General features: G+C 41.0%; 1 protein-coding gene across 1 annotated transcript; it reads right to left on the reverse strand.

The window, feature by feature from the left end:
• Positions 1–103: 103 nt before the first annotated feature.
• On the reverse strand, positions 104–24,664 carry LOC308105468 (kelch-like protein 21). The gene is made up of 13 exons (XM_080456198.1): positions 24,554–24,664; positions 21,842–21,953; positions 21,049–21,243; positions 18,756–18,890; positions 18,466–18,657; positions 17,616–17,759; positions 15,827–15,959; positions 11,695–11,853; positions 4,843–4,983; positions 3,573–3,752; positions 3,232–3,378; positions 1,949–2,132; positions 104–1,850 (listed from the first exon to the last, which is right to left on the reverse strand). Exons 2-13 carry the CDS (start codon positions 21,923–21,925, stop codon positions 1,703–1,705), a joined length of 1,842 nt encoding a protein of 613 aa, XP_080312324.1. The 5' UTR covers positions 21,926–21,953; positions 24,554–24,664; the 3' UTR covers positions 104–1,702.
• Positions 24,665–25,027: the final 363 nt, after the last annotated feature.

Genomic DNA, 25,027 nt, shown 5'->3' on the forward strand with positions numbered 1-25,027 from the left:
GGAAGACACCGCCCACTTCACACAGGGTGTGATTTTTTTTATTATCATCAACATTGTACATCCTCTTCAGTTTAAAAGTGCTATATTTATAAAAACACACAAAAATAAATTCAATTATCAAGCTTAAGGAACAAGTGAAGTAAGTTTTCACCATAAACCCTTTTGTTTCAGAGGACATATGGATACTAATACCAAATATAAAATAAAATTCCTCTAAAATCATAGTCATATTCTTGTCATCTGGACAACCACGTGTAGCCTAGTTATTAACAACAGCTTGAACAGATGTATAAGCCAGAGAGGGTCACTTGTAAAAAATCTGCATGGGCAAGTGCAGTAGAGGATATACTTCTGAGGGCTGGGTTGCTTGATAGTTTTCAAAATAACAGCATTGTAAACATCTCTGTGGTTAAAGAGACACTTTATGGTTTATATCAGAGCAAATGGTCACAGGATATATTGTATAAACCAAAACCTAGAACATTTATTATGATAAAAAGCTGTTATACTAGAGAAACTTATGTTTGTGCTCCATTGTCCAAAAGACAAAGATCTCTGTGTGCCCAACTCCGTTCTGGGATCTGGATCTTGAGACTGGTAGGTATAGAGGAGTAGTGGAAGAGGAGAGGTTTTGTATTTATTGTGACATTGCTGATATTGAGAGTGAGTTCCATTTTGTTTTCTATTGCCCCCTGTATCATGACCTGTGTCAAAAAATATTTAAGAGGGGTAGAAACCTGGACTTGATTTGGTTGGATGACGCACAGAGACTTGCATGGATTTTCAAGCACAGGGTATTTGCACTTGCGGAGTATTTGGAAGGGGCCTGGGACAGACGGGCAAAGAGAACATAAATGTGATGTATCATTTATTTTTTTGTTTTGGGTGTTTACCAAACATTTTCCTTTGTGCAGTCTTCCAGGAAGAGAATGTGATATGTTTATTTATGTTTTTGGTCTCTTATAATCCCATAAGGGATGGGTCTTTTGACAAGACACGAAAATAAAAATTCATTCATTCACACCTGCAGTGCTCTAAACTGAAAGTGACTGGGGTCTGTCTCATTTCTCTCCAAAAGCCCTTGAATATGATGGAATATTATTAAGGATTACTGTGATTAGGGTAAGCTCACATTTCATATCAAACACACCATACCGTAAGAAGTAAGAACTCCTCTAACTTTCACTAGGCGCCCCACAAAAATCTTTTAAAAAAAGAAAGGAGCCGAGATACAAATACTTTAACCAGGAAGTGAATGGAGCAGTAAATCTTTGGATCACGTTATCTCCTGGTTCTGCGTAAAAAATATATATACATATACATTTATTTTATTTTTTTAACGTAGATTTACGTGATTGGCACTGAACGGTTGTATTTGCATTAACGTATATCTACGCGATTGGCAGGGAATGTGTTAACGGTTCCCCTTTGACGATTCCTATATTTATAAAACATTTTAATTAAAGCCAAAATGATATAGATTTTTTAAAACGCAAATTTGGTCAGGTTCCAAATGGGCTCTTACAGATCTGTAACTCAAGAGTTATGTTGGTCCTTGAAATTAAAAAGTTTGAGAACCACTGGTATTGTAATTGTATAGCAGACATGAAGTCCACATACCAGCTTCCGACAGAGTGACAAACTGGTTCCAAATGTGATAGAACCAATTCCTCAATGTTGGATCCGGTTCCGGACCCCAACCCTAGTCACCTTCAGAATCATCATCTATGGGATGACCATGATCCCTCCTCAGCTTGAGAGAGACACATTTGGCACGAGCATTAGAGATCTTCCCCACAGTTTCCCACGTGTCCGTCTCTTCAAAGTAGCACTCGACGTTACGGGCAGGACTACATGAAGAGACACAAACAAACAGCCTTGAGAGAAATGTCTGGTGTGGACAAGAAGACACCTTTTCTCAGACATTCATGGAGCAGCAGTGTCATACCTATCGTCATCGTGGTCATCGAAATCCTGCCCTCCATGCACGAAGATCAATCCATCCATCGCGGCCATGCTAGGCGAGGAGCGTTTCACTTGCATGGGGGCACACATGGTCCACTGGTTGGTCTCTGGGTTGTAGCACTCCATCCTATTTTCCATTGTCCTATCATCATCATCATAGAGACCACCTATAGACGAACAAGAATTAACAGGATAGTGACTGTTGGTGTGTTTTATAAAACACACCATGTGCCCAAACAAGTCTAGTATGGAACTAAGATCAGTGGTGGAAAGTAACTGAATACATTTACTCAAGTACTGTACTTTTAATTTACCTGAATGTTTCCTTTTTCTTGTCTTTTTTAATAATTGTTACTTCTACACCACTACAAGTCAAAGGCAAATACTTTATTTTATTTAGTTTTTGCAATTATTTCTTTCTCTCTTTTTCCTTTATTTATTCAGGGAAGCCCATTGAGAGCAAGCTCTATTTTTCAAGGACGCCCTGATAACAGCATATAAAACACATACATAGTGAAAAACAATAACAAATATTTTAATCAAATTACAATGTCACTGGTGCAAATAAAAATTGTGTTACATGAAACAGGTGCAGTCACTGTGTAGTGTGTCCTCGAGAGCACCCTAAATGTCTCTATTGAGACCAATCGCACCCGTTTCAGAGAGTCCTGAAGTTTGTTCCATTTGTGTGGAGCATAATAAATTAAAGCAGTCTTTCCTTCCGTTCACTGCTCTTGCGTGGACTGGTATATCTAATGTGTGTTTATGAACGTGTTGAAAGTCCATTAACCTTTGGTTCTAAAAGCGAGGATAGGTACAAAGGAAGCTTACCACACAAGGCCTTATGAATAAATAAAATACAATGATGCTAATGTCTACGAACTGCGAGAGATGGCCACCCCACTTAATCATATAAAATACAGTGATGGGTGTACAGTGATTTGTCAGTGTACTGCTTACTTTGCTAATTTTGGTTATTTATACTAAACATACATTAACTGATACATGATGATAATTATTATAGGTTAAGCTATACAGCTACTCCACTGTGGATTAATGGATTAGTTATTACAATTCAATAATGCAACTCTGAAACTGTGAAAAATGTGCCATTTGGTATTGCAAGCAAATTTAAAATGTATGCCTATATTTTTTTATTTTCACTCGAGTAAAAAAGTATTTCTATATTCTGGTGTTATTATTCTTACTCAAGAATAAAAAAAAAACAGTACTTCTTCCACCACTGAATAAGAAGAGGTAAGATACCTGTAACATAGATCTTTCCATTCAGCACACAAGCAGCTGATTTATTGCGTGGAATCTGCATAGGAGCGACTTCTGTCCACACAGATGTTTTAGGGTTGTACGTGACCACCTGGGGCCGCTTTGTCTCGAAGTGAATTGGATCACCACCTAGAGTCCAGGAGGACACACACGTCAAAACATTATTCACCGTCAACAGGAGAAGCATGAATACATAATAATACCAAAGGATTTGTACATTTTCAGTGAACCATTATGCTTGACATACACTAACACTACATGAAGAACACAACCTCATGAAAACCATCAGGCTGAACCTGCAGATGCATAAATCTGTTCCATACCAATAAAATAGAGCTCTCCATCTAGTGCGACCACATTACAGCTGTTAGAATCGAAACTCCATGCCACACCGACAGAGTGCATGATCTGCCAGGTGTCTGTGTTGGGGTCGTAGCGTTCCATCGAGTCATCAACCCCCCAGTCCCCCACTGCAAACACATATCCATCCAGCATCACCAGGCCTATGTAACATGTGGGGTTGAGCAGAGAAAAAATAAAAATGAAACTGACGAAGTGATAACCTAGGCGCCGATCCTGTGGGTGCTCAGGAGCTAGAGCACCCACTGGGAATGCGCCGGTCGGACTGTTAAAATGCTTTGTAAAATGCACACTGCACAGGATGCATGACACCCGGTCACACCGGGCCGGTCTTATAACACACGTAATGCTGAAGGGATTGGCACTCATTCAGTGCCAATGACGTGTAACACATTTTTTCCAAAGCCCACTGTGCCAACAGTGTTTTCAGTGTTTACGCTAGATGGTGCTCTTCGCCAACCTATGAGTGATCCTATGACTTCCGGAGAAAAGGCATACCCGTAAATAACGTGATCACAACGACCTCAGCCCTGTCCGATCTAATGTTAAAGGATTTAGAAAAATATATTTTTCTCTGCTTTGTTTTTTTTTGGTATGACGTCATTGACCGGTCCATTCCTTCTCTCGCAGTCAAGGGATCATTCATAGGTTGGCAAAGAGCGTCCTCTACCACAAACCACTGAAAAGACTAAAGAACGCATATATGCGTCCTCGGCGGTGAAGTGTTGGATTTGATAGAACTCATACTATATATGCGTCCATGGCAGGTTAACAATAGAAATGGATCCAGAGCATTGCAAATACAACTAGTTTTGAATGCTACATTTATAGCTCAAAATTGCACCATGTACAGTCAGTACAGTATGTACAATTAGCAACTGGATCCACTTGTGATGTCATTATACTGCAGTTGGAGTATTCTGCAGCTAACTGTACAGATGCCTTTTCAGAACCTGCTAATTTAAAAACATTTCCATATAATTAGATAGATAATTATATTAGATATAAAAGCAACTGAAATCGTCTAGAATTATATTCTGAAATGTGTATATTTGGTTTACAAATGTGGCTATTTGGGAACAGACCATCTTCTAGCTGATGTGACATGTAGTGAGCTTGTAGATTTGCAATAATTTGAAAGAAAACAATAACTAAAATAATTGCCATGGTGACCCTGACCACAATAGGGCCACCAGGGTTAATGTGGTTAATTTCATAGTTTGACAATCTTACTCAATTCATAGCATGGCTTATTCATGGGAGCCACATTCGACCATGAGTTGTAGTGAACATCATAGCGCCATACATCTGTATTGAGAACAACCCGATGACGATCATCATAGACTTGGCCTCCGGCTAAATACAGAGTGGAACCTATGGTGGAAGAAGAGCAGAATTAAAACAAGTTAAATGAAATAAGATTTGAATATGCATACACAACTTTACATTTCTTCATGTATCTTCCATCTTATTGTGATGGTTTACTTGTGAAGCCAAGGAATTCACCAAAACAGTGCCAGTGTGTTGTGAAATAAGCTGCCAGGTGGGCTATATAATGAACTTTATTTGTATAGCACCTTTCATGACATGAAATGCAGCTCAAAGTGTTTCACAGAGCAAGAATAACGCACAAGTGCTTTACAGAAAAAGTACAAATAATTTAACAATGAAGCAAAAAAGAAAAGCAAAAGCATAAAAAGAAAAATAAATATCGCAAAAAAAGGCAGTGAATCAGGCAAAAGGACATGAGGACAACACAGATATTTAAAAATCAACTAAAAGCAAGAGTGAAGAAATTTGCTTTAAAGCTATCCACAGAGGTTGCCTGTCTTAGTTATAATGGGAGTTTATTCCAAGCCGTCGGCCCGTAGAAGCAGAATGCAGGTTCACCGTGTTGTTTATGTCATTGTTAAAGGAGAGATCTGCTCATTTTAGGTTGTATGTTTGATGTGTCGCTAATCACTCACCAACATACAAAGGAACGTTGAATAATTCCAGATCTGCCCCTGTTGTCTATTCTGCAGATGCTGGTTGCTTGTTTCTCTCACAGAACCTGGCGTCTGTGAGAGAAACAAGCAACCAGCGTCATCTCGTTCTGCACTAGCGGGAGCTCATGCGGGGCATGCAGTGCATATTTGAGTATCATGAGACTCCACCATGAGTACTAGGAGAAAAAAAACAGACTTTGCATCTGTTAAAATAGGCGAATTTCACTCTTACACACGGCTCCCATTATGCCAATGGAGGGGGTCGCCAGACTGGACGACAGGGGATTCTCTGGAATAACTCAACGGCCCTTTCTATGTTGTTGAGTGATTAGCGACACATCAAAGATAACACTTAAAATGTCCGGATCTCTCCTTTAAGTCATTGTAGGCACTTCGAGCAGGTCAGCACTAGAAGACTTGAGGGGGCGGTTTGGAACATATCTAGGCAGGCAGTCATAGAGGTAGGAAGGTACAAGACCATTGAGAACTTTATACAAATACAATTTTTTTTAAATCAATCCTAAAACAACCGGGAGCCAAAGTAGTGAAGCTAAAAGTGGAGTAACTTGTTTCCTCATCTTAGTTTTAGTTAAAACTCTGTCTGCCACATTTTGAACAAGTTGTAATCAGTCGTTTTCTTTGGCAGGCCATAAAAAAGTGCATTGCAGTAATCAAGCCGAGAGAAAACAAAAGCGTGGATCAATGTTTTTGCATCATCAAATCGACAAATAGGCTCCATTTCGCGCAATATTTCTAAGATGAAAGAAGGCAATCTTGGGAACATGATTAATGTGTGTATTAAAATTCAATTCAGAATCAATAATAAACCCCAGGTTCTTTAATGTAGTGTTACTTTCTACAGTCAGGTTACCAAGTATACTTATTGATTCTCTCTGCTCACTAAAACCAATTATGAGAACTTCTGTGTGACACATGTTACAGGGAAATTGGCATTCCAGGGAAATTGAAAAAGGAGCGCTTGTTTTTTACCACCCAACCAGGCAATTCTGTATAACTAACGCTAGAGGGCAATGAATGCAAGTGTGCGTGTGCATGTGCGCATGCACACGCATGTGTGCGCATGCGTGTGCATGCGCACACATGCACACACGCACACATGTGTGTCGTCGTGGACACTGGATAGTAACCATAGACTGTAACCCATGAAAAGATGTATTCTCCCCCTATCGGTTCACAACTCGGACGGCGCTGATTCGACTAGCAGGCCTTCGGCCGGTCGGCGCGGGCACTCGCGCCTGGAGGCCTCAAGCTCTGCTGAGTCGGCGCGCCTCCGTCATAGACAATAACTATTATCACGTGTGCGTGTGAACACGTGTTCAGCGTTCCCCTAGCGTAGCTTCCTGGTTGCTATGTGGGGGGGAACAACAAAAGCCAGGTCGGCCTCGCATCAAAGCCCCGCCTCGCGCCTCCTCCTCCTCGCGCCGCCTCGTATCAAAGCCCCGCTATGCACCTCCTCCTCCTCGCGCCGCCTCCTATCAAATCCCCGCCTCAGGCCTCCTCCTCCTCCTCCTCGCGAGCCTCGCGTAAAAAACCCTGTCTCGAAAAGCCCCGCCTCGTGCCGAAGCCCCGCGCCTAAAAGCGAGGGCTCCTCTTTCAATTTCCCTGGAATGCCAATTTCCCTGTGACATATATACCAACCTCACCACTGGCTGCATGCAGTAGGTAACATTCTTGTAGGAACATTTAGACAACACCCTGCCTGTGCACGGCCGTGTTTAAGCACAGGCAATGTACATGTAGGCAAATGCCTCTGTCCTGTCGTGGGTGGGGGGGTCCAAAAATGCACCCATGTAACAAAATATATATATTTTTTTAATTATTATTATTTATTTTTTAATGCAGCAAAGTTAGCAAACTCAACTATAGTCACACCTGTACAGTTTTGTTTTTAAAATTACAAACATTATAAATGGAAATAGTGTAATGGCGAGAGTTAATTAAATAAAATGTTATTAACTTTCGGCCGCCGCACGTAGCAGCGATCTGGTGTATAGGGGACCGTGGATAAGTTGGTTTCAGGTCTGATATTCAGACCCAGTTGGATAATATCCAGCTGGGTGAATATCCAACCTGAAACCAACTTCACCACGGTGGGAAGGGCAACGTGTTGCCGGGATGAGAATCTAGTCGTATTAAAATATAACATTGTAGCGAACACAGCAGCAGGTGAGGGCGGCCCCAGCTAAGCCGCTCGACGTTCGTTTGTATGGGAGTTTTTCACTGAAGAAGTAGACAAAAAGACGGAGTGTTTGTGTAGTGAGGCTAAAGTAGCCTAGCCTTGTTATTGACGACCAGCGTCATGGCTGAACTTAAACCTGGTGTTTGCATTTCTCCATTTACAACCCATACATCTACATAAACGTTCAGATTTCAAATATAAAGTGCGTACCCCATGGCCACTGAAAGGAAAATTCTATAGGACTGTCAGAATTATATATATATTTACACTGCTTTGAGCTAAGCTATCCTGTTCAGCTGAGCAATAGACTCTGTAGCATTAGGAGATGAGGTCATCACCTTTGAGGCCCCTTTATCTCTTTCACACTTCCTCAAAGGGAGTCATAACCTGACTATAGACACTATTGCTGTAATGTTAATATAGTGCTTTAAATTATTTCATAAAGTTAGTAATGGTTTGAGGTCTTAACTATCTTATATTATTATTGTAATGCTAACTGGTTATAGTTATTAGCTTTAGTGGATAACAGGTGAAATGGATGTTTGTCTGCACATCCATAGTCAGGCCAGTTCCCAGCAAACAGACACTTAAAATATTAATCTCAGTGCCTCAGCCAAACTTATCCAGACAACAGTTGCATAGAACTCTTATCTAGGCAGGAGTGAGGGAGGGTAAATTCCACAGGTGCCCTGAGAGCCAAGGTCATCTCACAGATCATGAGAGAATCAGCCGTGAGAGAATCAACAAACCATTTTGCCTTGCTTCGATGGATGGACCAACAGCAACTCCTGTTGATGATTTTAATGTTTTATAATAATCTAGCATGTAGATTTGGAAGAGATATTACTCCATTACAAACTTTTCGACCAGGTCGAGAGGAGTGTATCTCGGAGCTCTGATGTAATATATCTGGTGTAGTATCATTTTTGTATATGACAATTCATTCTGATTGTTTAATAATAAATAAATAATTGTAAACTTAGATTAAAGGGTAATAAAATCATTGGAATTCAACCACAATTGTAATCACCTGTGTAGCGATTTTTTATTCAAAGGGTATTTAACTCCTAACTTCACAGAACCACTGAACCAAGTACCTTGCTTATTTATGGAGTGAAGGTTCAGCAGTAAATCTAACACCACAGAATATGTTACAAATATGTACGGGCCCGCATAAGTACCCGGATCTTCCGTATTGTTCAATAAAAAGCATTTTAATCCGATTGGTGGCCATTTTCTCCGAATTTCAAATTAGTCAACTAGTAAAAAATCACTAGTCGTGAAATCCCTAACATACAGTTGCACACGCACACTCCTGTCAAAAGGATAAAAAGCAAGAAAGCTAAAACGCTTATAGTAATATTAACATTGCTTGTATGTTAATTAGAATCCAATTATTGGTTGGGTGTTGTTTTAGCATATTTCACAATTTGCTATATATTGAAACTTGATTCCTAGGCTTGTGTTTTGTAACTTTGTCACGTTATCTTGTATATGATCATGATCGTGTTGTAAGTGAGTAAGACATGTAACGGTGTCACGTGCAATGATATCATTTATAATGAGTTAAATTCATCCCGCTAATCTGTAACACTGAAATTATGCTGCTGTAAACTGCAGTTTAACCATCCAAAGTTCTAGTATGGACGGTGCCGTGCTGCGGCGGGGGCCCGAAAATTGGCCTTTGCCCAGGGCCCATTCTGACATTAACACGGCCCTGTGCCTGTGATCTATCAGCTATTAAAATGGTCAAAAATCACTGTTCCCAGTATTCCTTGACCAAGCATGTTGCTCTATGTGAAGTGAAGTGGCTACTGCCTGTCAATCATATAGGTTCACTCAATCACTGGCTGTAGTGCTTTGGGATTGTTTACAATACTACTACTTTCTATGTATAGAAAATGTAGCTGAAGGGGGTGCTACGGGGGTCGGCGACCCCTTAGTTCTTCTGACACTATGGGGGCTGGGGGCTCGCGCGAGCTCCACATGCACGCGCGAGCACACACCGTCAGCCGCCAATCATTAACACAACAATGGCCTCAACCTGGCTGCTTTGCATAACATTGCGTTCTCACTTACGTCCTCAGTTACACTGTATTAACAGCCACACATAGATACCATCGTTTAGCAGAGGACGCAAGAACGAGAGCTGTACCAGAAACTCACACGGTTATCCCTGACCGTTGTTGGAAGTTCTTGTGACTATTCAAATGATTGTTAAAACCACTGTTGAAAGCAATGTAAGTGAAGTTGTCATCTTGTGTCTTTAAAAAAAGATAAAGTCATTGAAGTAAAGATGAAGTAAAGTTGTCTGATTATTTTAAGTACTTATGTGTGGGTGAGTCTATGTAAAGGAAAATAAAATAATTGATTAATTGAAACAAAAATAAAAACAACAAATTAACAATGGAACAAAATAATAAGAAATATAAATACATTAATAATCACATGTTGAATACAGTATTTCAACTAGCACTGAGCTGAGTGGCTATGTGCACATGCCCGCACGCGTGCACGTGCGGGCGCGTGCATGCACGTGCGCGCGTGCACGTGACGTCATAAAATATAGCCCCCATAGTTTAAAAATACACAACTCACCACTGATGTCTACTGTACGGTGCGGTACTATAGTTGCTCTGTGGTATGTTGAACTTGAACCAGACCCCTCACTCCTTTTGGAACCCACTGTCTCCATCACAAATATACAACAACTATCAAAAATATAAACGGCTTAAACTGTGCTCGTGTTTCTTAACATTCTAATAAATCTAATAAAGGTCGGCACCAGCAGCGTAGACGCCATTGGGCAACTTGGGCAGCTGCCCCGCCTAGCTGTTGGAAGACGGAGGTGAGAAAAAGAAAATCTGCTCCTCCGACAACAATAGATACATTGGCTGCCCCTCTATTGGCTGCCCCTCGCGTATCAATCAAAAACAGCCACTTGTACCTTTTACCAACGCTTAGAAAAGCTGCCGACTCGTGCAGAGTGTCAACAGCTTGAATAAACATAGGAATGAATGACCATGGCTGGATGCATATCAATGGTGACCTGTGTAAGTAGCCTACTGTAGGTGTATATGCTACTACTGTCAGATGTCCTGAAGCAGTCCAAAAGAGAACGTTTGGATTATGGATTCATGAATGAAATTACATATCTGCAAGGTAAATATATATAACACTAAAGTATCCCCATTATAAGAGCCTAAATAGAAGAAGATTCGATATATATATATATTGTGGGTTAATAAATAGGCTTACATATTGGTTATTTTACATTATGGTTATTTGTTATTTGTTATTGGTCACTTCAAACGGCGATCGCTCACGTGAGCATGCTAATTAGCTTGTATGTGTGCAAGATTACATTGATTCCTATGAATGGCGGCATGTCCAACATGATGGTTGCTAAGCTAGCATTGAACAAACGCTATCGTTGGGTCGGGCTTAGCGATCAGTCTATTCAGAGGTTAAACAGTAGGATCCATTACAGCATTGGTTCTCAAAGTGGGGTCAGGGGACCCCCAGGGGTCCCTGGGGGGGTTCCAGGGGGTCCCCAGCCAAATGTGTTAATATAGCAATATTTTTAACCACTTTAACCTGGCTATTCAAAAATAGCAGATATACAAGCTCATAGCGCGGCACCGAGTGCCGCGCAATGAGCTTGTAGATCTGCTATCTTTGAGAAATTGTGAAAATGTGTGCAAACCTTTGAATATGTATATATTTTTAAGCGAACATTTGTAACTCAAATCTTTAGCTTTTGCTCCCTGGAACAAAATATTTGAGATGGGGGTCCGCGGCCAAATACATATCATTATGGGGGTCCTTGACATGAAAAAGTTTGAGAACCACTGCATTACAGATCCTAAATTGATTGATTCTGATGGTAATCCTCACCTGATGCAACCACAGCATACCCGCTTATGTCATCGGGCAATGGATCAAGAGTCTTCCACTGATTGGTCAGGGGATCAAAGCTCTCAACTTTGTCGACTTCAATTTCATCTCCTTCAAAGCCCTCCCCCAAGGTTTTAGTCTGTCCCAACGTCACGATCACTTCAACAAGCAGAGGAGAAGGAGCAGGTCAGACAGAGTAGATTTAAGAGTTGAAGGAGAAACCAAATGTATTGCAGTGGTGGAAAAAGTACTCAAATTCTTTACTTAAGTAAAAGTACCAATACTGCAATATAGAAATACTCTGTTACAAGTAAAAGTCCAGAATAAAAAATTTACTTGAGTAAAAGTACAAAAGTATTGGCATCAAAATGTACTTTAAAGGGATATTTCACTTTCAAAAAAACGTTTGCTCATTTTATCGTCTACTCAGGCCTTTGTGAGCCCCCCAGACAGTTTTTAAGTTGCTTGATTCATTATTTAGTTATTTGATATTCATTTGATCAGACACGCCCCCTTCCTATACAGACCCATTATAACTTCAAACTTCATTTTTAACCCGTTAGATTCGTCAAAAACACCCGTCCTTGGTTCTGCTGACTCACCCTGCCCTCCTAATACGCGAGGGGGCCGTGTTTTTTCGATAACCTTTTCCACTTATTTTAAATATTTTTTTGGGAAAATGAAAAAAATTAAATACATAAAAAAAAATTAATAAAATAAATGAAAAAAGTAATCGAAAAAACACGGCCCCCTCACGTATTAGGAGGGCGGGGTGAGTCACCAGAACCAAGGACGGGTGTTTTTGATGAATCTAACGGGTTAAAAATGGAGTTTGAAGTTCTAATGGGTTTGTATAGGAAGGGGGCGTGTCTGATAAAATGATTATCAAATATCTAAATACTAAATCTAGCAACTTAAAAACGGTCTGGGGGGCTCACAAAAGCCTGAGTAGATGATAAAATGACCAAAAGTTTTTTTGAAAGTGAAATATCCCTTTAAGTACCAAAAGTAAAAGTACAACATTTTTGGAAAATAGCAGATCTACAAGCTCACAACGCGTCGCATCGCGACGCGTTGTGAGCTTGTAGATCAATAGCCTAGGTATAAAATAGAGCAAAAGTATAAATAGAGCTAAAGTGGTTAATGTATGTTTCTTAATATCATCATTTATGTCTGAAAAGTAACTAGTAACTAAAGTTTTCGAATAATTGTAGTGGAGTAAAAGTACAATATTTGCCTCTGAGATGTAGTGGAGTAGAAGTAAAAGTATTGGAAATTGGAAATACTCAAGTAAAGTACAAATACCTCAAAATTGTCCTTAAGTACAGTACTTAAGGAAATGTACTTAGTTACTTTCCACCACTGTGTATTCGGTTGAGCTTTCAGTGTGGCAGCCACAACCCTGTGGAACTGTCTCCCCATGGAGTCAGTGGGTGTAAAGTAACTAAGTACATTTACTCAAGTACTGTACTAAGAAATATTTTTAGGTATTTTTTACTTTACTGAAGTATTTCCAATTTTCGGTACTTTTTACTTCTATCCACTACATCTCAGATGCAAATATTGTGCTTTTACTCCACTACAATTATTTGAAAACTTTAGTTACTAGTTACTTTGTAGATTTTGATTATTATAACAAAACATACATTAACCACATCAGCCCTATATACATTTCGGCCATTTGAAAACAGCCAATCTACAAGCTCACAATGTGTCGCGATGTGATGCATTGTGCGCTTGTAGATCTGCTATTTTCAAAGGATTTTTGAGAAATTTTAAACATTTGAAAACTTGTGAAATGGAACATTTGACTTAATGAGTAGGCTACTTTGTACTTTTGGTACTTTAAGTACATTTTGATGCCAATACTTCTGTACTTTTACTCAAGTACATTTTGAATTTCGGACTTTTACTTGTAACAGAGTATTTCTATATTGGAGTATTGATACTTTTACTTAACACATCAGGTGCCAAACAAAAAAAAACGTGTTTTCAAAGAGTAGCGCATAGGTGCTGAACACGGTAAAAAAACGTGTTATCAATCTTTTAGTTTTTTTCCACAAGGGGGGGGGGCTAGCGCAGCTCTGGAATCCCCCATGGTGACTCTGAGAAGGAAGGGACAGATGGATCACCGTGCCAAAAAACATGGCTCCCCGTCCACTCCCGTTCTATCTCCTTGATGAAAACCTCTGCAGCTCCGAAACTTTTTACATTGGGGAAAACTAGTCATTTTCGATGGGCCATTACTCCGTAATGGCGACTCGTGTGAGAGATGTTATTGTTCCAGGCGTTAGCCAGGACCATCGATCGTCGTGCACGCATCCATTGTTTATGTGTGGGTGCTCGCCGTGGAGTCCACAGCTACGGTGAGATCTCTGGCACTCAAAGTAATCTGTTTTAATAAAACGCTGGCACCCGATGTGCTAAGTTAACTTTTCCCACACTGCATGGAGATTAGAACTTTCTGGGAAAGAGCCTTCAGTGCGGCAGCCCTAACCCTCTGGAAATCTCTCCTCAGAGAGGCAGCACAACATTAGCAGTCACTGAATGAATCCAGGATAAAATTGGTATGCATTTTGACATGTATAAAAGCGCAAAAAACGAAATGAAAGCTTGAATTGTTAACTTGAAACAGGGGTCTTCAACGTTTTCAGGCCAGGGACCCCCTAGCTGAGAGAGCAACCCGATCTCCAGAGATTACCGTAATATTGCACGGAACGAGTGCACTTCATTCCGTGGATAGCCGCCTCGGAACTCCCGAATTGCGTGCATATGGTACGGCGCTCCCTTTGTGACAAAACCATTTCGGAGGCGCGCAGTCACAGGCGAACTGTCACCCCGTGAAGGACCACCGAGGGAGCTAAGGCGACCGAGTTGCCGTCCTGAACGGTGGGACGTTCGCCTGTGCCTACTCAGCGCCGTTTGAGTTATGTACCGATAGGCACAGAATCGTAATTTTTTTTGTGGGGACTGCTCTGCTTCCGGGTTTTTCCGGGTTGCGACTGGTTACGCCCACCGTGGGACTCGCCGTACATATGCACGCAATTCGGGAGTTCCGAGGCGGCTATCCACGGAATGAAGTGCACTCGTTCCGTGCAATGTTACGGTAATCTCTGGAGATCAGGCTGGAGAGAGAGAGATGAAGCAGGGACCCCCTCTATATTGTATAAAATAGTGTTTCAGATTTTTAAAATTTGTTTTACTTGGTCTGCTCTTTTTTCCCTCTACACCAATACGTCTTTGCCAAAAATAGCCATATCACACAAAAAATTGGCAGACCCCCTGTAGTAACTCTGAGGACCCCCTAGGGGTCCCGGACCCCCTGTTGAAGACCCCTGACTTAAAATAATGAAATCATGATGTAACTACAAAAAGTGCTTCTCGGAGCACAGGTCTCCGCCAGGTTAGGTAGGTTATTGGGGCCTCCTGGTGGCGCTATAATAGGCCAATGTGAAAAGGGTGCCATTTCTTCCTCAGCGTTTCACGGCAATTTTGTTCAAAACGGACCAATCCTGCAAACTTTGGAAGCCAATGTTAGCCAATCAGGATGCAATATGAAAAATCGGACAGACCCGTCTTGATCGCATGACTAGAGATACTGTGTACTGATTTGCGTGATGTTTGGACAAAATCTGAAGGAGTAATGTCAAAAAACTTGTTTTACAATAGATGGTGGCGCTATAAAAAGCAGATGTGAAAAATGCAGGGCAGAGGTTTTTCCTTGGCCACTAGGGAGTGTGCGTACAAAGTTTTACACATATCGGTCCAGTTATAGGTAAAACACGAATCGGCCATTAATATAGCCCCACCATGAGGCTGATTTGAAAATTTTCAAGTGGCATTTCTTCCTCGGCCTAGTGGGAATGTGTGTGCAACATTTCACGGCCCCCTGGTGGCGCTATAACAGGCCGATCTGAAAAATTCGGGGCAGAGATTCCGCTCTGGCATCCAGGGAGTGTGCGTGCACAGTTTCGCTGCCATCAGGCCAACGGTGTCGGACATTAGCTGCTCACAGAGAGAAGGACGGACACACGGACAGGGTGCATATATCACAGTCATATTTTTTTATTGGCAGATAAGCTTTTTGCAGCATCATCAGGGCCAACGTGCATGCATGTGTTCAGCAGGGTACCTGTGGTCCTGCGTGGGCGTGATGTGTTACAGTAGGGCCCCTTGGCATCGGAGATGAACCTCTGGCTCCGAGGCTCAACCACAGTGTGGAGGTAGGAGGGACTGATGAGAGGCAGACGGATGTGCTGGAGCACCTTAAAAAATGCATAGAACACCAAGTATTTACCAGTCCAACAACAACATTATATAATAAGTAAGGGATAATCATTCCGCTGATTACACGGCTTCTTAACTCATTCACTGGCAGGCTTATTTCTGGCTGCGTTTGCCCACTGCCAGCGATTTTTGTTCAACTGGTCACAGAATATTTATATCCATGTATGATCGATCCCAGGACGGTTGCTAAGCACGGAGGGGATCACCGTTTTGCTTAACCCAAAAGTAACAACAAAATGAAATATTTCCTTGCTTACGATAATGAAAGTATTCCATAAGTGTTGTGCTGGGCGGACACGGTCGCCTCGAAAAACAAGAAAGTTTTGATCAAATAGAATCAATCAATTTTCGGTTACTGCATTGTCTATTTCTCGCTGTTTGTTTTCAAAAAACATTCTTGAGAGCAACGTTTAGTTGCAAATGACATTGTGCGTTTGTTTACTTGGCTGTCATGTTGGATACAGCATAACATTCAAGCAGCGCAGCAGGTGCTCTGAGTCTTTGATTAGACAGTGGTCTGTTATTGTCATAAAGGCTAGGTGGCTCAAGGGGGCGTCGCAAGCGTAGCTCAACCGCGGCCATCTTGCAACAGTCATTCCTAACATTATGTCTATGGTGCATATACTTTGAAATAACCATAGCGTGCTCAATTTTCATCCGATTTTCAAACGGTTTGGTGTGTTGTAAACACCAAAGATGTAGTTATGATACTGCATACTTATCATTATAATCATGTTTTTTTTTAATATATAAAAGTAAGTATGCAGTATCATAACTACATCTTTGGTGTTTACAACACACCAAACCGTTTGAAAATCAGATGAAAATTGAGCACGCTATGGTTATTTCAAAGTATATGCACCATAGACATAATGTTATGAATGACCGTCGCAAGATGGCCGCCATGTGGCAACGTCGTACTCCATTGGCCAGCAGCGCGGGTGAGTCATCTAGCCTTTATATATATCTATGGTTATTGTAGCCTGGTTCCATACCATAGACCCCGCCCACTCTCTGAGTGGACTTGCCTCTTGGTCTGGAATTGTAAATGTGAACCTGACTTCTCCGGTACAAAATGCGTTGTCCAATGAGAGGCGGAGGTGGGCGTGGGGATCCCTTAGGATTGGTTTAGGGAATTTCTAATCCCCTCCCCCTTGTAATCCCCGACACTGGAGCCAATTTCAGACTGAAGCTCCACGCAGCTTCAGTCTGATAATCAGGCTACTGTTATTGAGCTCAGCGGTCATTATACAGAAACAACACACTGCTAAATTAAGTGATTGACCAATCAAAATCAAGCATTCAACCAAGCCGTGTAATAACTATGCATATTAACAACCAGTGCCATATATACAGTAGATCAGGGGTCTTCAACGTTTTCAGGCCAAGGACCCCCTAGCTGAGAGAGAGATGAAGCAGGGACCCCCTACTCTATATTGTATAAATTTGTTTTTCAGATTAAAGTTTTTGTTTTACTTAGTCTGCTATTTTTTCCCTCTACACCTATTGTCACATGTCGGGCGCTGCCGCTCCTTCTCCTCCTTAGAAACTACCTTGCATTTAGAAGACCCCTGACACATTGATAGGCAGAGACCTCTGATCATCTGGTAAAGTGAGACTAAGAAATCACTGACCTTTTCAAAGCTCTGCTTGCGGGTAGGACACTTGTCTAGCCACAGCATGGCAGCCTCAAACACCATGTCCTCCTTGGGCACATTGAGATGGTCACTGGAGAGAACCTCTGTCAGTCTTACCACAGAGAGAGACAGGAACGCTTCCTATTGGTAGAAAACAAAATACAGCAGATTAGCTGATAGATGAAGACCCTGTTCTCATACTTCACACTGAAGTAACATTTTCTCCTCTGGTGTGCTCACTGGTGGTAGATTTGTTTAGTGAAACGCAGTGTTCAGTTTGTTGACTAAGACTAAAAGACTAAGATGTTGGTATTTAGTCGACTAAGACTAGACTAAGACTAAACAATTTCAGATGACTAAAATAGGACTACAACTAAATGGTGTTATTCAAAAGATAGTCTCGCGTGGCCAGACAGTTGCCTCCCACAATTTACAAATGTTTCCGGTCATACAGTCTGGGACTCTGAAGCTCTGATCATGATCAGAATATAAACCGGATGTGAAGCCTCCTCCCCACTTCCGTTTCGTCTTTACAGTCGCGCAAATTTATCCTAATATAAATACAAATCATCTAAGTATATTTAGCTTGCTGCTTAGCAGAAATGGAAATTAAAAAGTAAAATGTAAAGATATTTTAGAATATATTTTCGTGAACGGAAGTGCCAGTTTCCTCTCTCGGATTTCGGGAGGTGTAGTTCCACACTCTATATAGCATTCAGAGATTGTGGAATAGTTGTCTTGCTACGCGAGACTATTCAAAAGACTAAGACTAAATCAGATTGAGGTATAGCAGAAAAAAGCCAACAACAGACAAAATCAACTCGGGAACTCAACCTCAATCACTGACCTGCTGGTAGATGACACTGAAGTGTTCCAGAATGTATTCCATGAAGGGTTTCTTCAACTCTTCACAGGAGTGGTCATCGGCACAGCAGTAAAACTCTACACAGTTATTTATGTCCAGGTGATCCTTCATGTAGCCAAGGCAGGCACCTAGAACAGGCGTGACATCAAGCAAGTCTGATGCTGCTAGCAGGGCCTAGAACAAATGAACAAAATGTCTTTATTAAGTGCTGATGTTATGTAGGAGGACAAACATGGAGACAATGAATGAGGTTTAAGATTATAATACATTACCTGCACATTATCAGTAGAGATGGAGACCTTAGAAGTGTAGCCATAGTTCACCAGCAAACGCATCATCTGAGGCTCCACTCCACTGATGGTCACCTTTTCCTGTGTAGACTCCATCATACCACATGTAAACATGGCCTGTGCAGGTTGAAAAGCTGAATGGTTGGCTTGGGAGTGTTTACGGTTTAGGTCTTTCTTATTTACATAGTGTCAACGGTTTATTTAATTAATTGGATATAGCATGGATATAGCATGATGATCGGTTGCCCTGAAAGCCAAGGCAGAATTTTAATATATTTCCTTATAGGGATAGTTCACCCACAAAATTACTATTTCTTTCTATCAATTAGTCAACCATGGAGACTTGAATGCATGGATATGTTTTTGTTTTTGTCGCATTCCTAAGCCAATAATTTGATGACATGGCAGCGGCTCCTTTGTGTCTCGCTCTCGTGTGGTCGCTAAGACACTTGTATACAAAATCGATAAAATACATCTATGATAGTCTTGATCTAAGGCTAATAAAGACACATGTAGACCAGAGTTTGATATCGAAGTAGACCCCATCACCCCATAATCAACGTCTGCTTGAATCCATTTCCTCCTCATTCATTATTTGATCACCTGGTTAGTGCTGATGCTGCTTACATCATGGTTCGATAATACTACTACTGTACTACTTATACTGGCTAAATACTCCAGAAACAGAACCAGAATAATGCTTATTGCCAAGTGTGTTTGCACATGTCAGGTATTTGTCTCGATGAGGTTGATGCATTGAAAGGAAGTTTACACAGACGATAGCATACAGTACATATACCATAATATGCTTGTGTAAATGAAATGATTGCACACATGCATTTAATTTCATATTCAGTCCACATACATACACACTTGGTGGAGGGGATTTGTGTGAAGGGGACATCTGTACAGCAGCTATACTGTAGTTATACATCACCAACTGTGAGCTTGTAGATCTGCTGTTTTTTTATATTTTGAAAACACATTTAAATGATTTTAATTTAATGGCAAGCCCACAATAGGGATGCCAGGTTACCATCCTTTTATAGATAGCACTGTAATATTAATGCTGCTATGTACTATGTTGCAGTGATGTATAATAGCATGTATTATTCTATACATAGATAGCAGTGTAATATTGCTGCTGCTATGTACTATGTTGCAGTGATGTATGCAGTAAGGCCCAGACTGCCAAGGACTAAAAGGAGTTTTTATAAAATATAAATATAATAATATATATATATATATATATATATATATTATTATTTTTCGCACACAGAACCAGGAGATAATGTGATCCAAATATTTACTGCTCCATTCACTTCCTGATTAAAGTATTTGGGAAATATTCTGTATCTCGGCTCCTGTGTTTTACTATGTATTTTCTGGCGAGACATGCTATTTTCAACGGCGTATGACAAGCGAACGGGAGGTCGCAATGATTTTTTCTTTTTTTTCGCAGAAGCACAGTGAAAGCCTCCGTGATTAGCAACCATCAGGGGATCCATCATACTGGAGATAAATATTCTGTGACTACTTGAAAAGGTAAGAAAAATCGCTGGCAGTCTGGGCTTTATTTATTTATTTACTCTGGCAGTGAATGAGTAGTTGAAGCTTGTATTTGCAGCACGGCGTATCAATTCATATACCGGTCAAAATCACAACTTTGTGCTTGCCTGTACATCATCGCAGCATAGCACATTTTTGGATTGCAACAGATGTATTCGTTTTGTCGAGAGCGCCAGGGGCGGCAGTGCGGGCACGCACATTCATTGCGAGTACGACGCGACACCCTCACTCTCACAGATCCGTGATTTCATACCCCCAACCTTTGTCTGACTGTTTTTCTTTTTTTCCCCCGTTCCATAACATAAAGAGCTGATTTCATCCCAATAGCGTGAAGTAGTTTCAACTTATATATATTTATATCCATGTATGATCGATCGCCCGACCGTTGCTAAGCACGGAGGGTATCACTGTGCTGACGCGAGAAAGGAAAAAAACTCACTGCGACCTCCCCTTCCGTTGATACAGGCTGTATAGCATGTCTCGCCAAAATGCAGAGGAAAAAAAGAACTCAACATACAGCTGATTTCCCAAAAACGCTTAACAGGAAGTGGATGGGGGGGGGGGGCCTTATATTTGAGGGGTTAATATTTTGAGGGGAAAAAAATATTTAAATTAAAGACATTTTTTCTATTTTTTATTAAAATGTGGCGCTGCCGGCGCCATGGTTACAACTTCATCCTAGGGGAAAAACTGAGTGTGTATTTACCTCAAAGTAAGGGCTGAAGGAGGCCAGTACAGTACGATGGCAGGGGACCTCCTCACCCTCACAGCACAGAACCACATCAAACAAGGTACTGTTGAGACGCAGCCTGTTGAGACCCTCTAAGACCTTTTTGGGATGGTCGGTGTCCAAAAGGTTCTTAACATCCAGGGAGGATAGAGGTACACTGGTGCCGTCCTCCTGAAGTGCAACGACAACAACATCCAGTAGGGAGATTTATAAATCAGATAAATAAACTACTATTAATCTGTGAGTCATGTTGCTGATCTGGTAATGATGCTTGAACATTGTCACACACCCATGGATTAAAGCTAAATTAAATCTCACAACTGAAAATGTCCTAATGTGCGTTTTGTGAATCCTTGTGAAAGGATCCCCCACACGCACTAGCGCCAATTCCTAAACGATGATTACAATATGTAAAATGAGGATGCTTTAGTAATATTGTTCCTGCTGTTCTACATACTGCCAACCATGTGAAGAAATCACAGATTATTTGCTTTTATATGAAATATCCGAGACGATTAAGATATTATGGAAGATGCTTCTGAACATATTGCTAGTTTGACCACTTCAAATTCTCTAATCTTAAAATAACCGAAAACAGCCTTTCTACAAGCTCTCAATGCATCGCAGACGCATTGAGAGCTTGTAGATCGGCTATTTTTGCTGCGCAACATGCTTCCATAGAATGGATGTGTTGAAATTATGTTTTGTCTACTCTGCTGAAAAAAGCTGAAATAAAAAAAAAATTGAAAAAAAAAGAATTGTCACTTACATGGTGTGTCCAGTCCAGTCTCTTCCTCTTAGAATCCTGTGGAGGCAGCATCCAGGGGGTGGCAGGATCATTAAGCATAAACATGATTCACCTGTCTCCGTATTTTTATTGCCTGTTGATGAGCATTAGTGAAATTAGGTTGTAAGAATGTGGTAAGATGTGAACGAATGGCGTATTGGATTACTCCCTCGCCACGCAAAGAAACAGCTTCTTGACTTGTTAGAGTATTGTTATAATAATAAAACTTTATTTATATAGCACTTTATTAGACAATGTTACAAAGTTATACTATGCAGAGATATAATGGTTATTTGTTCACATGTTATTGTTATTCAGACTCAGAGATTTGTTTTTTTGTGCCATTTAGACAGCATGCTGTTTAGACACTGTCCTAGGAGGATTGACTTTTACCTGCCATCCTAGTTTCTTTGAAGCACTAAATTGTTTTCTTTGCACTCTATTTATGTGACATTTTTTTTAGCCTTTAGGCCTACATACCAGCATTGATATTATAGTGGTATAGATAGAATACATGCGATATACATCACTACAACAGAATGCAGCCAAAATATGAGTCTATCCTAAATCACACCTATTTCAAAAGAATTTCAATGTTGGCAAAGTTTTTCAAAATATCAATAAAGCAGATCTACAAGCTCACAGTTGGGGACATGTTGTGAGCTTGCAGATCAGCTTTGTACCGCCAAGTATAACTGCAGTATAGCTATAGGCCTACTGTACAGAGGTCCCCTTCACACAAATCCCCTCCATATACATACATACAATACAATACTTTATGTATGACTATTATGTATGTGTTCTATGAAATGAAATGTTTGTGTATGTGGTATCTGAGGACACACATGCACACAGACACACAAGGCCCCTCACACACACATATACACGCACACACACACACACACACACACACACACACACACACACACATAAGGCCCCTCACACACACACACACACACACACACACACACACACACACACACACACACACACACACACAATACACGCACTTACACCCATATCTCTCAAACATATACACACACACATACACTCACACACACACACACACACACACCCACACACACACACACACACACTCCTCTACACACACACACACACACACACACACACACACACACACACACACACACACACACACACACACACACACACATATACATTCCTTGACAGATTGATGACCATTAATTCCCTAAACACACACACACACACACACACACACACACACACACACACACACACACACACACACACACACACACACACACACACACACACACACGCACGTATCACGCACTCACCCACATACACACACACACACACATAGTATCTTATATAAGTTAGGAGACACATACACATTCCCTCATAAAACAGACAAATGACACTTGGCACTACATGGTTTACATTAAGAGTACATACATGCACGACACATCTACGCGTGCACAGGCTCATTTCAATGCCTTATAGGAGCAAATACTGCTATCTCCATCCATGCACGTTTGTCTAATACACACACACACTCACTCACACACACGACACATGTGTGCGCATCTCCATCACGCACGGACATCTTACCCCCCACACATGTGGACAGTGAGAGCACATACATATAAGTACCTCAGACATGACAATAGCCCTAGCCTCTTACCACGATAACCTTCCTACGATATACTAGAGAGAGAAACAGCCCGTTAGACAGACCATGTACCTTTTCTTCAATAAACCCTATCTTTAATGTAACCTTATTTTTGCCTGTCTGACTCACTCATTTTCCTAGCCATCATCCTCTCCAAGGCCAGACTCGATATACCACATGTGCAATCATTTCATTTACACAAGTATATTATGGTATATATGTATAATTATATGCTACTACCCTCTGTGTAAACTTTCTTTCAATGCATCAACCTCATCGAGACAAATATCTCATGTGCAAACACTTGGTGAATAAGCATAATTCTGGTTCTGTTTCTGGAGTATTTAGCCAATAGTAGTATGATCTAAGCTGGAGTGTTGGGTCTGCATGTGTCCTTATACTAGCCTTAGATCAAGACTATCGTAGATGTATTTGATCGATTTTGACATTTTTATATTGACGAGTCTTAGCAACCACCCCTCCAGTTTGCCCTGGAATTTCACCAGTAAAGCCCGTGTTTCTCCAAACATGTACAGATGCAAAATATAAGGTGTTTACCCGCTTGCCCCAAATTTGAACTAGGTGTCTGGAGTATTTGTGTAATGTATTAGTCCATATCTTTAAATAAAGAAGTGTTTTAATCCCGTCTGTGGCCAACGCAACTCTCCCCCCCTCGTTTACTTCCTGTTTACATTGAGTGTAATTCCGTCTTTCACCGGATGCGCCCCGTCACTACGGCCCTTTGGGAACTCAATTCCGACAGAATCGGCCACAGACAGACGGGATTAAAACACTTCTTTATTGAAGAATATGGACTCATACATTGCACAAATACGCCGGACCTGATATTTTGCTTCTTCCTTTACTCACACATGTATTTGTCTTCTAATACACCTATTGCATGATATACAAACATAACGTAAACAACCTCTCACTCCGTATAGCGGAGTGAGAGGTTCGTAATGGTGCTAATATTTGTACAACAAACGTAAAAGTCACAAAACAAAACAAAAATAAAAGCACACGTCAAATAAACATACCTCACTGTTTAAGACGTTTTAAACTTTAACAACAAGATAACTTCCTCTTGGCTGTAACTGCTGTGTTCCGTGCTGTGTTCCAGCTGTGTTCCCTGCTGTGTTCCGTGCTGCTGTGTTCCAGCTGTGTTCCGTGCTGCTGTGTTCCAGCTATGTTCCGTGCTGCAGCTGTGTTCCATGAGCAACGATAACGGAGCAACGATAAGACTTCCGGTGGACGATCTCTTCAGAATAAGAGTACCCTCTAGAGCAAAAAGGAGCCATTGAAAAACGGTTAATTTGCAACTAAATTCGCAATTAAAATAAGCATTTAAACGAAGCTATACAACACATATTATGTTTCTGTGTAACAAAAACACTTATCCGAGAGTGTGTCGTTGTAGGGGAGGTGTCCCCGCACACGTGCGTATGTCAGAAGTGTCGGCAGTGTCCGCCGGCGCCTGTCCAGTGTCCACTGTTGTCTGAAAACGGCACTTT

Source organism: Gymnoscopelus braueri (assembly GCF_963280865.1).
Source record: "Gymnoscopelus braueri genome assembly, chromosome: 17".
NCBI lineage: Eukaryota > Metazoa > Chordata > Actinopteri > Myctophiformes > Myctophidae > Gymnoscopelus > Gymnoscopelus braueri.